The 16022-nt window shown below is 52.4% G+C and overlaps 7 protein-coding genes across 7 annotated transcripts; 5 read left to right on the forward strand and 2 right to left on the reverse strand.

Moving 5' to 3' along the window:
• Nucleotides 1–706: 706 nt before the first annotated feature.
• On the forward strand, nt 707–3527 carry SNOG_11288 (hypothetical protein; the record flags this gene model as incomplete). Its single annotated transcript, XM_001801480.1, has 3 exons — nt 707–2755; nt 3153–3274; nt 3527. Coding segments are annotated over 3 exons (2172 nt in total).
• A 1083-nt stretch (nt 3528–4610) lies between these two features.
• Nucleotides 4611–8761, forward strand: SNOG_11289 (hypothetical protein; the record flags this gene model as incomplete). The annotated part of the gene is made up of 4 exons (XM_001801481.1): nt 4611–5573; nt 5623–7459; nt 7659–8021; nt 8157–8761. The coding sequence occupies 4 exons, from the start codon at nt 4611–4613 to the stop codon at nt 8759–8761; spliced, it is 3768 nt and encodes a 1255-aa protein (XP_001801533.1).
• A 769-nt stretch (nt 8762–9530) lies between these two features.
• SNOG_11290 (hypothetical protein) lies at nt 9531–10630 on the forward strand (the record flags this gene model as incomplete). Its single annotated transcript, XM_001801482.1, has 4 exons — nt 9531–9542; nt 9753–9903; nt 9999–10334; nt 10422–10630. 4 exons carry the CDS (start codon nt 9531–9533, stop codon nt 10628–10630), a joined length of 708 nt encoding a protein of 235 aa, XP_001801534.1.
• A 549-nt stretch (nt 10631–11179) lies between these two features.
• On the forward strand, nt 11180–11824 carry SNOG_20118 (hypothetical protein; the record flags this gene model as incomplete). Its single annotated transcript, XM_001801483.1, has 1 exon — nt 11180–11824. One exon carries the CDS (start codon nt 11180–11182, stop codon nt 11597–11599), a length of 420 nt encoding a protein of 139 aa, XP_001801535.1. The 3' UTR covers nt 11600–11824.
• On the forward strand, nt 11686–12824 carry SNOG_11291 (hypothetical protein; the record flags this gene model as incomplete). Its single annotated transcript, XM_001801484.1, has 1 exon — nt 11686–12824. One exon carries the CDS (start codon nt 11686–11688, stop codon nt 12748–12750), a length of 1065 nt encoding a protein of 354 aa, XP_001801536.1. The 3' UTR covers nt 12751–12824.
• A 626-nt stretch (nt 12825–13450) lies between these two features.
• On the reverse strand, nt 13451–14164 carry SNOG_11292 (hypothetical protein; the record flags this gene model as incomplete). The annotated part of the gene is made up of 1 exon (XM_001801485.1): nt 13451–14164. One exon carries the CDS (start codon nt 14162–14164, stop codon nt 13451–13453), a length of 714 nt encoding a protein of 237 aa, XP_001801537.1.
• A 36-nt stretch (nt 14165–14200) lies between these two features.
• SNOG_11293 (hypothetical protein) lies at nt 14201–14826 on the reverse strand (the record flags this gene model as incomplete). The annotated part of the gene is made up of 2 exons (XM_001801486.1): nt 14201–14575; nt 14812–14826. 2 exons carry the CDS (start codon nt 14824–14826, stop codon nt 14201–14203), a joined length of 390 nt encoding a protein of 129 aa, XP_001801538.1.
• Between the last annotated feature and the right edge of the window lie 1196 nt (nt 14827–16022).

Consider the following 16022-nt stretch of genomic DNA (forward strand, 5'->3'; position numbering starts at 1 on the left):
TCATGACCCTACCTAATCGTGTGGCTACTTGACTAGGGCTATGTACTAGTCGATCATCGTCCCTCCAGAATCACATCCATACTGCTGTGTAGAGACAGCCCTTACACTTGCCATGATACTTACCGTAGGATTTCAGACCCATCAACCTATCTTGTAGCTCCATCGTGACTAACCTGATGGAGTGCACCTGTGTGCCTATCAGTAGTCACGCTGACCGACCTCAGCATCTAGCCTTTGCTTGGTGGGCTTTGATTATGCTATTGCGGTGTTTCCAATCGGGTCTGCTTTGCGCCAGTGGTTCGTGCTTTAAGCTCTTGTGAGGAATAAAGCTGTGGGTGCGTGGAAAAACTCCCTACACACAGACGTGCAACTCTATCATTATCTACGCATTGGATATCGCGCAGCTTTTCAGGCTAAGATATACCTATACATACGTGTCCAACATTGTCACATTAACATCCAATCAAAGAGTGCCTTACCGTCTGATATACAATGCCAAGCCCGCAGATATCCACAGAAAAGACCCGAATATCCAGTCCCCACATCGCTAGTCAAGACTCGACTGCTATGTCTTATCGATAGTGGCTGCATCCACACGCGTTGTCCCAATCTGGTCCGCGCATACGCTCAGACTCTGCGAAAATTTTCCGAAGAGCCGACATTTGACCTTGACATAAAGTTGGTCATCCACTTGTAACTATTCACCATGGCGGAACAAAATTCCGCATTGATCGCGGGTCTGGGCTGTCAGCCTGTCGAGAGCAGCTCAGAGGCGGACGCAGGAATCAACTGGCAATGGCTAGAGGAGCCGCAAGGCGCCACGGGCCTTGAGTGGGCGAAGCACGAGACGGAAATCACACAGGAGCACCTGGACAGGCTCCCGCGCGCGCACAAACTCCATGAAAAGCTCGAGAAGATGATTGAACAAAATGCTGCACCGCCGACATATGCCCTATGTGGACGCCTGTTTCGTCTGAGGCGCGACGCCGTCCGTAAAAGTGGCATCATCGAGGTTGCCGCATTAGAAACACCCGACGAGTGGACAACCGTTATCGATATTGATGATCTGAGGGAACGTGAGGGCAAGCCTTGGCAGCTGTCCCAAACCGTGTTACCATGCTTTTCGAGTGTTTACTTGGGAGGTCAGTCCTCGCGACTGCTCCTCGGGCTGTCCGAGGGGGGTTCGGACGAGACGACAATTCGCGAGTTTGACGTCGATCAAGCCGCCTGGGTGACAGATGGCTTTGCAGCCGGCCCAGGGCGCTTCAGTGCGGCATGGCTCGACCTTGACCACGTCATGATCACGCATGCGCTCAACGGCGGTCCCACTTGCAACACTGGCTGGCCGCTCAATACATACATTTGGGCCAGAGGCACCGAACTTGCCGACGCAAAACTGGTGCACTCAGGCGACCCGGGCGATGCAATCTTATACTGCTCGGCAGTCGGCACTGGCCGGACTCGTCGTGGCTTGATTGGACAAGCCGCCACCTTTGCGGATCTAAAATTTCACACAGTGTCCATAGACGGCACAGTCGAGAGAGCTAGCCTACCGCAAGGCCTATCTCTAGCCATGTTCCTCCCGTCAACATCTACGCACTTGTTCGTGACCACAACAGAGGAATCGACCATTGGCAACAAGAAAATCCGCAAAGACGCACTACTGGCATGGAAGTATACTCATGGCCAAACCCGGACATCGGTTGTTTATGTCCCGGAGTCCGGTGAGGCCATCCTCGATGCAGTCACCGGAGGGATCAGCGCCGGCCCTTCCAAAGTCTACTTCACCCTCCTAAAGCGAAACACAGAGAGGCGCATGGTTATGGAATACGTCAACGACGAGTGGAAGCTTTGTCAGGCTATTCCAACACCCACTGGCGCCTCAGCAAAGGTGCAAACGGCAGATCCCTATTCCGACAGTATTATTGTGGAGACCTCGGGCTTGCTAAACCCCAAACATGTTTGCCTCGAGAATGCTGGAGGGTCAAGGAAGACTGACTTGTACAGTCAAAAAGCAGCATTTGACCACAGCAATTGTGCAGTGGAGACGCAAGTGGCTACCAGCAAGGATGGCACAGAAATTGACTATTTCATCATGGCACCCAAGCAGGGCCGGGAGAAGCTCCCAGTATTGATCACAGGGTACGGCGCATTTGGCATGAACTTTGACCTCAGCTATGTTGGCCCAATGCTGGGCGGGTTGAGCTTAGCCCTGTGGTTGGAGCTCGGAGGCGCTTTGGTTGTTCCCTTGATACGTGGTGGTGGTGAAAGAGGCGAAGACTGGCACCAGGCGGCTCTGCGCGAGAACCGCCAGCGTTCGTATGACGACTTTGCCGCCGTGGCAGAGGCGATCATTAGCAACGGGCTGACCTCGCCCCAGAAGTTGGGTGTCTTTGGCTTTTCTAATGGCGGGCTCCTCGCAGCCGTGATGGGGACGCAGCGCCCAGATCTCTTTGGCGCTGTGGTCAGCGACGTACCATTGACGGATATGCTCAGGTTCCCGGAGTTGGCCATGGGGTCAGCCTGGCTCAACGAGTACGGCGATCCCAAGGTTCCCGAGCAGGCCAAGGCTCTCCGAGCTTATTCCCCATTCCACAATGTCAAACAGGGAACAGCCTACCCGCCCATGCTGATTACCTGCTCGACTCTGGATGACCGGGTCGGCGTGGGTCATTCCCGTAAGCTTGTGGCGAGGCTAAAGGAGGTCGAGTCACCTAAGACCTTCTTGTACGAAGAGACAGAAGGCGGTCATAGTGTGAGTGACAATCTTATGAATCCAGCTCTCATGGCTAGGCGACTTGCATTTTTTATAGATAACCTTCACTAGCCTCTAGTCAACCTCTATTTCTACTAGGAATAGCGAGCTAAGCCTACAGGAAAAGGCCTACCTAATATAGTAGAGCAACGTATGTTAGCGCTAAGCCTAAGCCTAATAGAACGTTAAGCGAAGTATAAAGGTAAGAGTAAGCAGTTTTGTAGTTTAACTTAGAGTTGCTCTACTATTATTATAAGCCACGAAATGAGATCAATGCAGAGCTGGTATTCTATAAAGCTGCAAGTTCTGTAGCTGTAGACATCATCTATGCACTGACGTTTCCGCGTTTGCTTCCAATAACATGATGTGGTAGGTGTTGGAATGAGCTCGACAACAGAGCTATCGTGACCTCACCACCAACCACTTGCATCACCTCTTCCGAGACATGGATGATAGCCCAGTAAACATCGAGTCAAAGGTGGGCACGGCTGGGCACATCAAGATCTCAATGAGCGGGTGGTATGCGAGAAGAAACCGAAAAGAAAGAGCTTGAAAAGCGGACTGACGGTCACCTCCCCGGTGTTTGAAAGATCCACAGACTAGCGGCGCCTATTCTTTCCTGTGATATTCAAGACTGGCGTTGATAGAACATGCGTTCACGCACCTTTGCCTCGCACTAATTTGGTGCTTCAGCACACCTAGGTAGTGACAGCGACCTCACCTGAGCTTTCCCCTTGGGATTCGCACTTTCGAACGGAAGATGTTCCGCAGAGTCGCATTCTCCGATGCTGCGACCAATCTGATCGACAGCAACGGCCAGCTGATGTAAGCTCTCATCTTCTCTATCGCGCAATGCTGGTTGTGGTACACGGAGGCAAACGAGCCTGAGTCGCTCATTGGATGCGCACACATATTCTGTGCCTCCACAAGCCTCCACTTTACAGGCGACGCAGCGAGATGACGGGCATAAGCAGCTGCGATTAGTGGTAGAGTCTTCCAGCGCGATGGTGTCTTGCGTTCGTCGTCCGCTGCCCGCTGCAGTCCGTGGTTGGCCAGGAAGACACTGCGCTAAAAAGGCCCCGGCAGGGGCGACCTAAGACGACGTCCACCCACGACGCTGCAACGCTCTTTTCTCTAAACACGGCAACCCGGTAGAGGTAATGAGCCATGGCAGGCGGCGTAGATGTGTGGACGACGGCGAGGAGTCGTCTCGGACGGGCTCTGGAAGTGCTGGGATTGTTCTTTTGTTGTTCTTCGTCATCCTTTTTCTTGTATCGTGCCTTCCGAGACTCCGTTTTTGGGGGCTTCGTGACTGCCACTCTTCTTTACTCGGCGGCCTGGAAGTCGTGCCACCTTTTCTTCTCGCGTCTTCAGTCGCGTCTAATAGTAATACTCACGTTGCTCCTCCTTTCCCTGCCAACTTCTGCTTCATCGAACAGTTTCGCGAACCGGCACTTACCTCACTCGCTCAGTCTAAGGTACTGCAGTACCTCTCCGCTCTGCCCACGATATTCGAACAACACGATCTGTGCCAATGCATGTATAGAGAAGCTAGCAAGAGAGAACAAAATTTCGACCGAATCTAGGACCCTCGGATTGGGGCGAGAGTGGCATATCTCCGAGTCAGCCTTGCCATTTGGTTGTCGACATTCAGCTGCTGCGTCGAACCCCCGCAACACCAGGCCATGGCGTAGGGCTCGCGATGCATCCGCCAGAGACCACACAGGACGGACCTTGGAATGCTGCACCACAACAATAGCACTGCGACAATAGGAGCTGGGAACAAAAATAAGTAAAGACGAGCTCGAGTGACAGTGCAGTACTGTAACAGTGAAGGAACAAAGCATACACAAGGATGGCGACCTACGTTTTCCCCATCACGCATTCACCGCAGATGTCGGACGGGCTACCGCAGCCGACACTCGCCCACAGCCCTCCGCCATTCACACCTGTACACTCGCCCCATCACTCGGTCAACTCATCGGTGTCGTCCCGTACTCCCATCCACACATTGTCCATCCGCGAGTATCGCAAGCAGCAGCACACACCCAACCCGCACATAGAAACACCATCGGGAAAGACATTGAGGCGGAAGGCGGCAGCTCCCACGCTCAACACCGCTAAGCCCAAGTCGTCAGTGCAAACGGCGCGGCCACAGTCGCAATCGACATCAAGACCCCTGCACCTGTCGCACTCCGCACACCAGCTCAACATCTCGCATCGATCGCCCTTTGAGCAGCAGTTGCTTGCCAATCACCTTGGTCGAGCTCAATCGGCTGAGCCTCGGACGCAAGGCGGGAGCATATCAAGTATTTCCACGACAACATCGTCTGGAAAAGTAGGCCACTTCAAATCTCGCAAGAGACTACCAAAGCCGCCTACTGTCACCAATCTGGCCCCGCTCTCGTCCCATCTTGCTCCCACAAGATCAATTTTGCGACACCCGCGTATTTCGACGGGCCCTCGACGTTTCTGCCGACCACTCACACGCGGACGAGACACCGACTACGCACACGACCTCAACCTTTTCGTTGTCACGATTTCCTCAACCGGCCGCACCTCGAGGATCCCCTCTTTCTCACACTCGCACCATAACAATGAGCACACGCGCATAGCCACCCTCAGTCACACGTCGACCGCCCCGGCTACGCCGCCTGCAACGCCTGCGACTATTCACTACCGCGGCGCGTCTTTCGACCTGGTCAACCCGCACGACTCGCTGCTGCTGCACGACATCGTTACTCCCTCCAAAGATTTTGGTTCAAGCGAGTACTTCCTGATACCCACATCCGAGGAACCCTTCCCGGATATCTCAGACGTAAGACACCTCGCATGCGAACTCCGTATAATCTACTAACACCCCATAGATGGCACCCAAAAGAGCGCTGTATGGCGACTTCACTGCTGCCCATGCTGGCATTATGCGACGTGCGGAAGACTCCTTCAGCAGCTCCAACCTCGATCTCCCTCTGCCACCAACGCCGGCTGCGATAAGCCCAGACTCATCCGCTTATACCTCGCCAATCTACAGCCCTGATTCGAACTTTGCGCCGCCGCCACTGGCAGTCGCGAAAGCCCCGAATGAATCCCGATTTTCACTCAGGCAACTCACCCGCACCTTGACGAAACGACTTGGCAAGTCTCCAGAGAAGCAACAGATTGGGCGAGAGCTACAGGAGCTGCAGAAATTACCCACCTCACTAGTCTCGATGAGCGTTCACGGCGAATACCCTCGCCCACTACAGGAGACCTATGTCACCACTCCGCAGTCCGCCTACTTCCCCCTTGGCCCAACGTCGCCAGTCACCCCTACTAGCCCAGATGAGCCATTTGAGCATGAAGACATCGAGGTGGAGCTGTCCCGGAGACATCCTTTTCAACGCTACGACTCTGAGCCTATGGCATCGTTGATTCCTGATGACGATTACTCGACCCAGGCAGGACGCGTGGACGACCCGCGCACCTCGATGTCGGATGGGTACCTGGTGTCGAAACCCTACTACGACGATATAGAATCCATATATGCGAGCTCCTCTATTTACACGAGTGACGACCGGCGCAGATCCAATTACCAGCAAAGTCTGGGAGGCACGCGGCAGAGCAATCCATTCCTTCGCTACAGTGGTGTAGATGCAAGTAGCTTCGCGAATGAAGACAACCCTGAAGGTCTATATGTATACAGCTCTCGAAGCAATCGGAAATCCCAACCGCTTTCCCAAGACATGTATCGTCGCATGGCCATGCAGGAAAAGACAGACACGATCAGCAAGATCATCGATCAATACGACCCGAATGTGATCACAAACAACACTCCTTCAATGGTGAGCGAGGCGAGAAATACAGAGCATGGATTTTCCGCATCAGAGCCGTACCCTCTTGACGAGCTCACAACATCAGATCACGAGCAATGTTCGAAGGCCACTTCGGGTCTCAGCCAGTTCACGTTCGGCATGACCGAAGATCAGAGTGTCGAGCAGGGTCGCGGTGTTGGCAGTCACCTCAATCAACAATCAACACTTGCCAGAGATGCAGGCCTGTCGCCACGCGTGCCAGCGCCTCTGGCGCCGCCATTCCATTTCGCAGGTGACTCGTATCGGATGCCGCACCCAGAGAGCTCCGCCATGTTTTCGAATCAATCATACAACTCCTATGGCGACACTCGAAATCTGTTGGGGATTTCACAAACAGATGGTCTGGGTCTTTCAGTATCATCACAACTGCTCCCAACGTCGTCATCCTACTCCGAGGCAGCTGTGAAGTCACTTAAGCCTTCTTCATCGTACTCTCAGCCAGCCAGTCCCGCAGGTCCACCCACTCCACAAGAAGCTTTAGATCAAGCTGACCAGATCTTCCAGAACGCTTCCAATGAGCAGAAGCAGGCAGAGAAGGGAATACCAGCTATGTGGGTTAGGCGAAGCTCGGGTAGTCTGCTTCTTGCCAAACAAAACAGCGTCCCGACTTTGGAGAATCGATTGAGCTCTGGTTCTGGCGCTGCCACTGCAGGCTTGACAGCACCGCGTGCAAGCAATGACGGAGACTGGGAGTCCGTTGCTGGCAATAGTCAACCTTGCAGGGACTCATGCGGCAGTGCTGCAGAGTACGGCAGTATTGCAGATTACAGCAGCAGCGAAGGGACTCGCAATAGCTTGGGTTTGAACTCGGATGGCTCATTACCATCGTGGGTTGGTCAGAACCACTCGCAGGGTGTGTCGATCTACAGTCACCCGAGCCCGATTAGGGCCCCATCACAATCCGTTCAGCTCATCGCCACCACAATTGCGACCACAAGGGTGGATCGAACCGTCTAGCCCTCCTCTAGGCTCCAGTCCGCCAGCCGCAACGACTGTTCCCGGCTTCCGTTTCTCAACCCACTCGGAAGATATCGTGAGTCTAGAAGCTACAGAGCAGCCCTATGCTCTTGCGCCCTGGGCCAACGGATACACTTTCAGCGACAAGAAGACCCTAGAGCTGCTCGCTTCAGGCCCCAATGATAAGATCATGGTCGAGACTGAACGAGTAGGCGTTTACAGAAACGATTATGACCAGACATGCGAGGAAGGACTTGGTGTTATGGCGATGACTAGCTCCCCAGTCAGCATCTTCGATGGCCCAAATACTTTTGAACGCGAGAACACATTCGAGAAGCTGTGTGTCATTGGTCCAAAGGGTAATCTCACAGGCACTCCTAGAGGCACAGGCATGCATGAAACAGGCAGTAGCGTGGCCGACACAAGCAGTCCTGGCCAGATGACCCCGGGTACTGCCCGTGCGTACCCCGGGTTCTATGCGTCGCCTTTTCCAGCCACGGGTAGTGTAACTACGATCCAACAATCTCCCTGGCCCGTTGAGCCGGGTTACGAGCCGACGCCATCACAAATGACCCTATATCCACGACCCACAGGTTTAGAGCCTGTAGCAGAGACTTCGCCGGATCCCGGGGCAAAGCGACGAGAGTCCATCCGCTCCTCTACATCACTTCAGAAGTCGCAGCGCCGAGTGAGTCGTTCAAACGTACCCGGGCAAACAAAGCTCAGGCAGATGGTACTCGCTCCTGGTACAGCACGCAAGACGCTGTCCAGCGCAGACACAAGGTTTTCGCAGTACATGGGAAGTGAGCGCCCTTCCACAAGCGACACTACCACACCTCTGTCGCCTGGCCCTCAAGTCAGTATTGGGACACTTCCTATTGTGCGCACGCTCATTGCACATCAACATTCGCCACACTTACTCAGCGTTGAGAAAGATTTGGGCCGAGAGGATGAGGAGCGTCGCCACAAGCTTTCTTGGGTCATCCTCGCAGTCTTCTGCATACTTCCTCCTTGCATGTTCCTCTATCGTGTCTATGGGGATCGCATCATGACTTCACTCACGAAAGGAGATGTGGGTACCTGCACGAGCAAGTCGAAGAGGGTCGCCTTCATTGGAGGTATCGCTGTCAATACTGGGCTCATTACGGCAATTGTCGTGCCAATAATTGTTCTACATGCCCTTGGCGCAGCGTCGTGAACGGATAGCGTCTGTCGACGATCGAAGGTGAGCAGTCCCTGTCCATTAAATTTCGTACTTAATCTGACTTGTCACAGAGCTATTTCCGCGAACACAAGCGGCACTCGGACGGATACATTATGGGCCAACTATCGTGAGCAAGCATGCCAACAGTCTCCAATCGGAGCTCGTCTCGCTGGCCGGATATGCGTTGCTTTCCGAAATATCTCTTTCCTATGTCTCTCTTTGGCCTTTGGCATTGCACGGTGCATATTCGGCGTTCGGAAAAGCTTTCACAAAGGTATCAAGGTTCCGGTCTGGTTTGCATAAGCTGGCGCATCAACATGTGTTGCGAGGCGCTCCGCTCGCACAAAGAAGTCCCGCCATTTTTCCTTGAGCCATTCACGTCATTGGCGGATTTGATGGTTCCGTTGCTGCATCTGGAGGAGGGGAGCTGGCCACTGGTGGTCAAATCAGAAGGATAACATGCTCCGTAATATCATCGCAAGTAGTTACAAATCTTAAGAGATCTTACAAGATGCTCTCCTGAGCTGAGTCTATGAGGTCTGGCTCGTGAACAGCGCGGTATACACAGTAACAACAGGTTGAATTTGGCAATGCTATGACGCATTTGAGAATGATCTACAGCCTGGGACCGAGTTCGAATTCGGTTCGAGACTAGAAAGTAAGTTTTGTGTGCTAAGAATAGCGACTTGGGATCAGGGTCCACAGATCGGTGTCTAAGTGGCGTTGAGCTATGACCACCTTTCGTAGATTCGCGAAGTTGAGGATGGCTAGAGACGTGTTCCCTTTACACTTACGCGCGTCAACCTCCAATTGCACTTTTAAGCAAAATATCTAGAAGATAGCGGAAGCTCGTACACCTACTGTAGAATTCATTGCGTGTAACTGAGGCGTCACAATCAATCACCGCCATGTCGAAAAGCCTCCTACCTTCCGAACCCCCACCACCATACACGGACAATCCCAGCGCACCCAATGCAAACGACAGATCAGCTTCAGGGACTCCCGCCGCGCCCGCCGCGCGGAGACCGCCACCAGGCCCTCCGCCGCCACTGAACATACCAACATTGAACACATTACGGCGGGAACGAGTAGTACTGGCATCAGCTTCACCACGACGAAGACAGCTCCTAGCACAAGTACGCAGCCCATATACTCCTCTCAAACTTCAGTTGCTGATGGTGCTAGATTGGTCTAACAAACATCGACGTCGTCCCCTCCAAATTCGGCGAAGACCTCCCCCACTCGCTCGGCGCGCTCAACTACGTGCTCGAAACGGCGTCGGAAAAGGCGCAAGATGTATACAAGCGGGAAATCGACAACGCGGAGCGAGGCGACCCGGCCATTGTCATCGCCGCCGACACCATCATCGTCGCGCACTCGGGCAAGATATTGGAGAAGCCGCGAGGCGAAGCCGATCATATCAAGATGTTGAAGATGCTAAGAGATGACGGAGAGCATAAAGTCATGACGGCCGTGGCAGTCATGAAACCGAACGAGAATGGCGCGTATCCGGGGTATAGGATGGCGACGCATGTGGAGGAGACGACGGTGAGATTCGATGCGGCTGGTGAGTTGACACATAACCTCCCCCTCCATACATACTCCTTCGAAGGAAGTAGCTAATGCTAAGTAGTTTCCGACGAACTCATAATAGCATACGTCCGCACGCGCGACGGTAACGACAAAGCCGGCGGGTACGGCATACAAACAGCGGGCTCCATACTCATCGAAAAGATTGACGGGAGCTATGATAATGTGGTGGGCTTGCCGCTGCGCTCGACGCTCAAGTTGATCGAGAAGATTATGATACCTGAGGAGGAGGAGACGGGTGGGGGCATGTTTGTGGAGAGCGATGAGGATTAGAAGCACTCAAGAGACGCATATGGGGATGGGAATGTCGGGCAAGATACTTTTGAAGCGAGAGAGGGCGAAGAATGGGATCCCGAGCGCGTGCAGGATGGATTCCCGGGGTATTCGGGACCGGGCACGGAATTGTGGTTGTGGTGATGGGGGAGTGCGAAGCATACAATTTGGCGCGCTGCTGGATATCCAAGCACTATGAGGTATGAGGACAAGAGAGCTTGGTGGGAGAAAGGCAACATGTTAGAGCATAGCGAGCATTTCAACGAATTCTCATTTCCTTCATGATGGAAACGATTGCAGCAGTGGAACTCATGTTAGAGCATTTCATGCGCCAGAGCCGTTCAAATTCTTCTCCTTTGATGATAATATTTTGGAACGCGAAAGCATCAAATCCTTACTACGTGTATCATGCACCGGTACGACCCATGGAGGCACCAGGGCACGCGGCTCCCCGTACGCCCGTATGCATATTGCATAGACCGCGCGGCACCACACAACTTCTGCTACGTTGCTCGATTACGAACCAACATCTGATATTTCGCCGTGAAAATGCAGCCAGCCAATTTATCAGCAAGCGGACAATATCCAGAGAAACTTTTGACCGTGCAAATGCATGTCAGAACTCTATCCTTTGCAGTAGCTTTCCCTTGCCACAGGATTTCCACCCCTCATTACCAATCCGCGCCCCACTTGCCTCGGCTCAGCCTTACACATAGCGACGGGCGCTTTACCACAAGTAGACAGCTTCCGAAGCTTGCACAGCGTCATTTCGCGATCTCCGTTGGCGAGAATTCCGTGGAAGGTTCTTCTTTGCGTTGCGGCGCACGGCAGGACATCGGTGTGTGCCGGTTGCCGTGTTTCGGCGGGGTCGAGGTGGTGTTGCTTGGGAATGATGCAATGCAGGCCGGACGAATTTGCACTGGTAAGCTAGACGTATATGTAGGTGCTCAAGCTGCTGGTTTTGGATGAAGTATTTTCCAGTCCGAGTTTTGTAAAAGAATCTACTTTCCACAACTCCTTCACACACATACACATACATACATACATACGTCAAGATGGTTCAGAACAAGGGCGTCATTTTCAAGAAGGTGCCAGACGGCTGGCCCGTAGCCGGCGAGCACATCACCGTCGAGACCCGCGACATCGACCTCGACCAACAGCTCCCCGAAGGCGGCCTGCTCGTCAAAAACTTCTATGCCTCGTTCGACCCCTACCAGCGCGGCCGCATGCGCAGCCCAGATAAGAAATCATACTCGCCGCCCTTCGAGCTTGGCAAGCCCATCACTAACCGCTCCATCTTCAAGGTCGTCAAGTCCAATACGGAGCAGTACAAGGCGGGCGATGTGCTCATCACGCGCGGCATCACGCCGATTGAGGAGTACAGTGTGTTCGACAAGGACACCGTCGCGGGCGTCATGAAGCTCGAGAACCCGTACGAACTCGACCCGAAGCACTTCCTCGGCGCGCTGGGCATGCCAGGTCTGACTGCGTGGTCCTCCTTCTACGAAATCGGTGTGCCGAAAAAGGGTGAGACCATCTTCATCTCGGCCGCGTCAGGTGCTGTCGGACAACTTGTTGGCCAGCTCGCAAGGCATGAGGGATTGAAGGTCATCGGATCTGTTGGCGACGACGCGAAGCTCCAGTTCATCAAGGAGGAGCTCGGTTTCACCGACGGCTTCAACTATAAGACAGAGAAGCCGGCAGATGCGCTCGCGCGCCTTGCGCCTGACGGCATCGATATCTACTACGAGAACGTGGGCGGCGAACAACTCGAAGCTGCCATCAACGCGATGAACAACTTCGGACGCATCATCGCATGTGGCATGATCAGCCAGTACAACTGCAAGCCCGGCGAGCAGTACCCCATCCGCAACTTGATGCAAGTGGTAGCCAAGAGGTTGACGATGCGCGGATTCATCGTGAGCGATGAGAACATGGGTCCCAAGCATGCGAAGGAGCACCAGGAGAAGCTGCAGAAGTGGCTGCATGAGGGCACATTCAAGGCGAAGATTAGTGTTACCGAGGGCATTGATAATGCGCCTGAGGGCTTCTTGGGTATGCTGCAGGGAAAGAACTTTGGCAAGGCGGTGCTGCAGATTGCGGATATTGCCAAGGATTAGGGATGGAAGGAAAATTATGTGATACCAAATGACCGCAGATAGTGGTTAGAGATATGAATATATGAATGACGGACAAAACCTTTTCGTGCGTTACCAAAATGTCTTTGTGCCTTGAACCACAGTAGAGCTTGATACTGATTCCTTCAACGGAATCGAGAATATGTTTGGCGTGTAACAAGCGGCATCGAACCCAGATCGATCTCCGTATTCTGTCTCACTGGTGGCAGAACAAATTCGTCTTCCTCGCCCTCTCTTCCTGCTCCAGAATAAGTTCCGGGCTCACTAAGCGTACTTCTCTGCGACGACCCTTTTGAAGCCCCCACCGCTTCATTACCCCTTGCTCCTTTCGCAGACACTGCAATAGCTGCCAATTCTTCCTTCCTCTCCTTAACTTCTTCTAAGATGAAGTACATCTGATTCAGGAATCGTTTATCAGTTTGTACACACCTATATAAGGACCAAATTAACGCAACTAGCTCGGCCTCGCCGCCACCTCTTTGGGACCATGGCCTGTGCTGTGCAATGTTCCAGACAATACCAGCCCAGAACAACACAGTAGTGTGGACAATGAACATGAGAAAACAGCCGATTGCCACTCTTGCATCGACGTATAGCGGGTCTGTGCTCTCTGAATAGTTGCCTTTCTTTATCCGGTCGAGTTCCTGTGTGTTTCTAGCGACCCATAAGCGTACGAGCCATTCTAGGCGGCGGTGGCGATGCTTGCGTCGGCTCTGGGGGAGCGAGGTCGCGGACCCTTGTAAAGTCGGAGTGTATTCTGCGCTGTAACACGGTCCTCAACAATACTATCGCCGGTCATCGTCAACAAGGTGAGCGCGAGGAGGCCGACAGTGACGACTTGACCAAAGCCAAGAGTGAAAATGTTCCTGGAGAGTTGTAATCCCTGAGGCATCATTGTGAGGAAGATCCGACTCGTGCCATAGGCAAAGAATGCCAGCACGGTCGGTATGAAAGACAACTCAGAATCGTGGTAAGTTTCGATCATATACCAGAAAGATATAGCTTGACTTGATCTCCCAATGCCCGACGGCCGAAGCCACGCCCAGTATTTCTTCCCTGCGTTTTGCAAGATTGCTTCGCGATCTTGTGGCGAGAAATGTGACTTACGCAGCCTTGGGATCATGAGTCGATAAAGAAAATTCGATGTAAAGCTTGATGATGGAAGGACGAAGAGATCGCTGAGCACTCGCATGTGAGCAACGAGTCCCCCAATAATGACGAAATAATTGGGGAAGCCGACAATAACTTCCTTGTTGCGTTGAGTGCGCTCGAAAAAACACTGCAACGTGTTGCCTGGGTTCAAGGATGTTTCTCCGATAGCATCGAAGTCGTCAATCATACTATCAACAACGAAGGCGAGACACAGTAAGCCGAGAAAGCCAACTGTGAACGCCATGTGCCATGCTCGTGCAGTTTTGTGATAATACATGTATTATCGAAGAATGTAGAGGGAGCACAAGTGCGTGAATGCAGCGAAGTAGGCGAGGCTCGTCACTATCCTGAATTCGTAGAGCGTGATCTCGTGACGGAGAGCCAGAGCAGCAATGATAATTGCCAAACCGGTAATAAGTTGCTGGTCACCCAGAACTTTTACGTATCCAGTAACAGTGCGGGCACGTCTGATTTGATCATCTGAAATATTGGACAAGACTTTAGGGTCTCTGAAGTGGAGCGATATTTTTTTGAGCATGTGTATGACGTAGTGATCAGCTGGAGTGAGAAGTACAGAGGGCAGAGATGCCATCCAGTAGCCCCAGATGATTACGGTGCCCAGCAAGAGAGCGCTGAGGAAGAAGGATATCAGTATCTGCTCGCCATCAGCAATGTATCGAAAGGCTGCAGGGGAAAAGGTTCATTTACACCAATGCCAGCGATGTCAGGGTTCATTGAGATGTTCTTATCGCATCCGCTAGTAGAAATCATGGAGTAGCATCTTTTGCAGTCGACTCCAGCAGAGCTGTCGCTCATAATCAATCAATGGCCCCAAACACTCTGGGCAGAGGATGAATCGCGAAAAGCAATGAGCATCGACACAGTTCTTACACCAGATCGCGCCATCACATCCACGTTGTCTGGGCTTTATACACAGGACGAGCTGCACATCTGGGGGCGCAAATAAGCACTCCTGCTGACAGTGGGGGCTGCTCGCAGGGCTAAATAAGGCTAAAATATAATAAGACTAGAGAGCCTAAGCGCTTACAGTATTAGATAACAGATAAAAGTATGACGGCCCCAACATAGCGAATTCTTAAGTTATATTATCCTCAGCTTTACTCTAAAACCAATTAGCATACTAAAGGAAACGGACAGACTTATACTAGCACTCTAATTGCGCTACAAAGCTTAAGCACTAGCTTAATGAGGACGCAAAAGAGTGTGCAATGTCTAGCTGCTGCAAGCGCTGCACTAACGTGCAAACAAAGTTATCCTACGACCTGTCTACGGCTACTCACTTGATTATAGAGCGTTATCATCGAAGATCGGATCTTGGAACTAACTCGGGCTTGACAAGTGGGTAAAATTGGACTTTTTCCGCCACTTATCGCAAATGTACAACGCCGATTCTGTAGGCCACAACTTCAGAACTGAGCTTTGTAAGACTTAGTATGGTTACATCAGTTTGGTCATGTCTACGAGTTGCGACGCTACTCAACTTCTCTCGCATTACCTCTGGGGACTTGGAATTACTGCTCACCTATAAATCTGCGAACTCGAAGCGACTATATCGGCGAACTATTCCCAGTAATACGATCCGAAGCCCAAAAAATTCCATATCCCGTACAACTTCGATGCTCTTCGACGCTTGACAGGGAGTTTTCCAACAGCAATTGTGCGGGACTTCGATGACTGGCTGCATCGTTCTGTCAGCAATCGATCCATCAAACCTTTTGTTGCTTCGTTCACTAAAATCTTCCCGAAGTTATCTCACATGCTATCCTCAGGCGCCTCTGTTACTGCGGGAGTACGGCACTGGAAGTCGACGGTGAAGATATCAAGCGCGGAACCAGAGCGCTGGAATCCCGCTGGACGAAGTTTAGCAACTCATACCACCGCCTCGTGCTGAGGTGCAAATATGACTGGGGCATGCAGCACACCACTGCAATGGTAGCGATTGACCTAATGCAATGAGCTAGAGCGTTGGAGAGACTGCATAGCATCGCGGAGTAAACGAAATGGTGAATATGATGTGTCCGCAGGAATGTTAATAGTTATCTAATCGGTACTGTTGAGGCATGTCGATCTTTGATTCAACC

Source organism: Parastagonospora nodorum, assembly GCF_000146915.1.
Source record: "Parastagonospora nodorum SN15 chromosome Unknown scaffold_19, whole genome shotgun sequence".
Taxonomy (NCBI): Eukaryota; Fungi; Ascomycota; class Dothideomycetes; order Pleosporales; family Phaeosphaeriaceae; genus Parastagonospora; species Parastagonospora nodorum.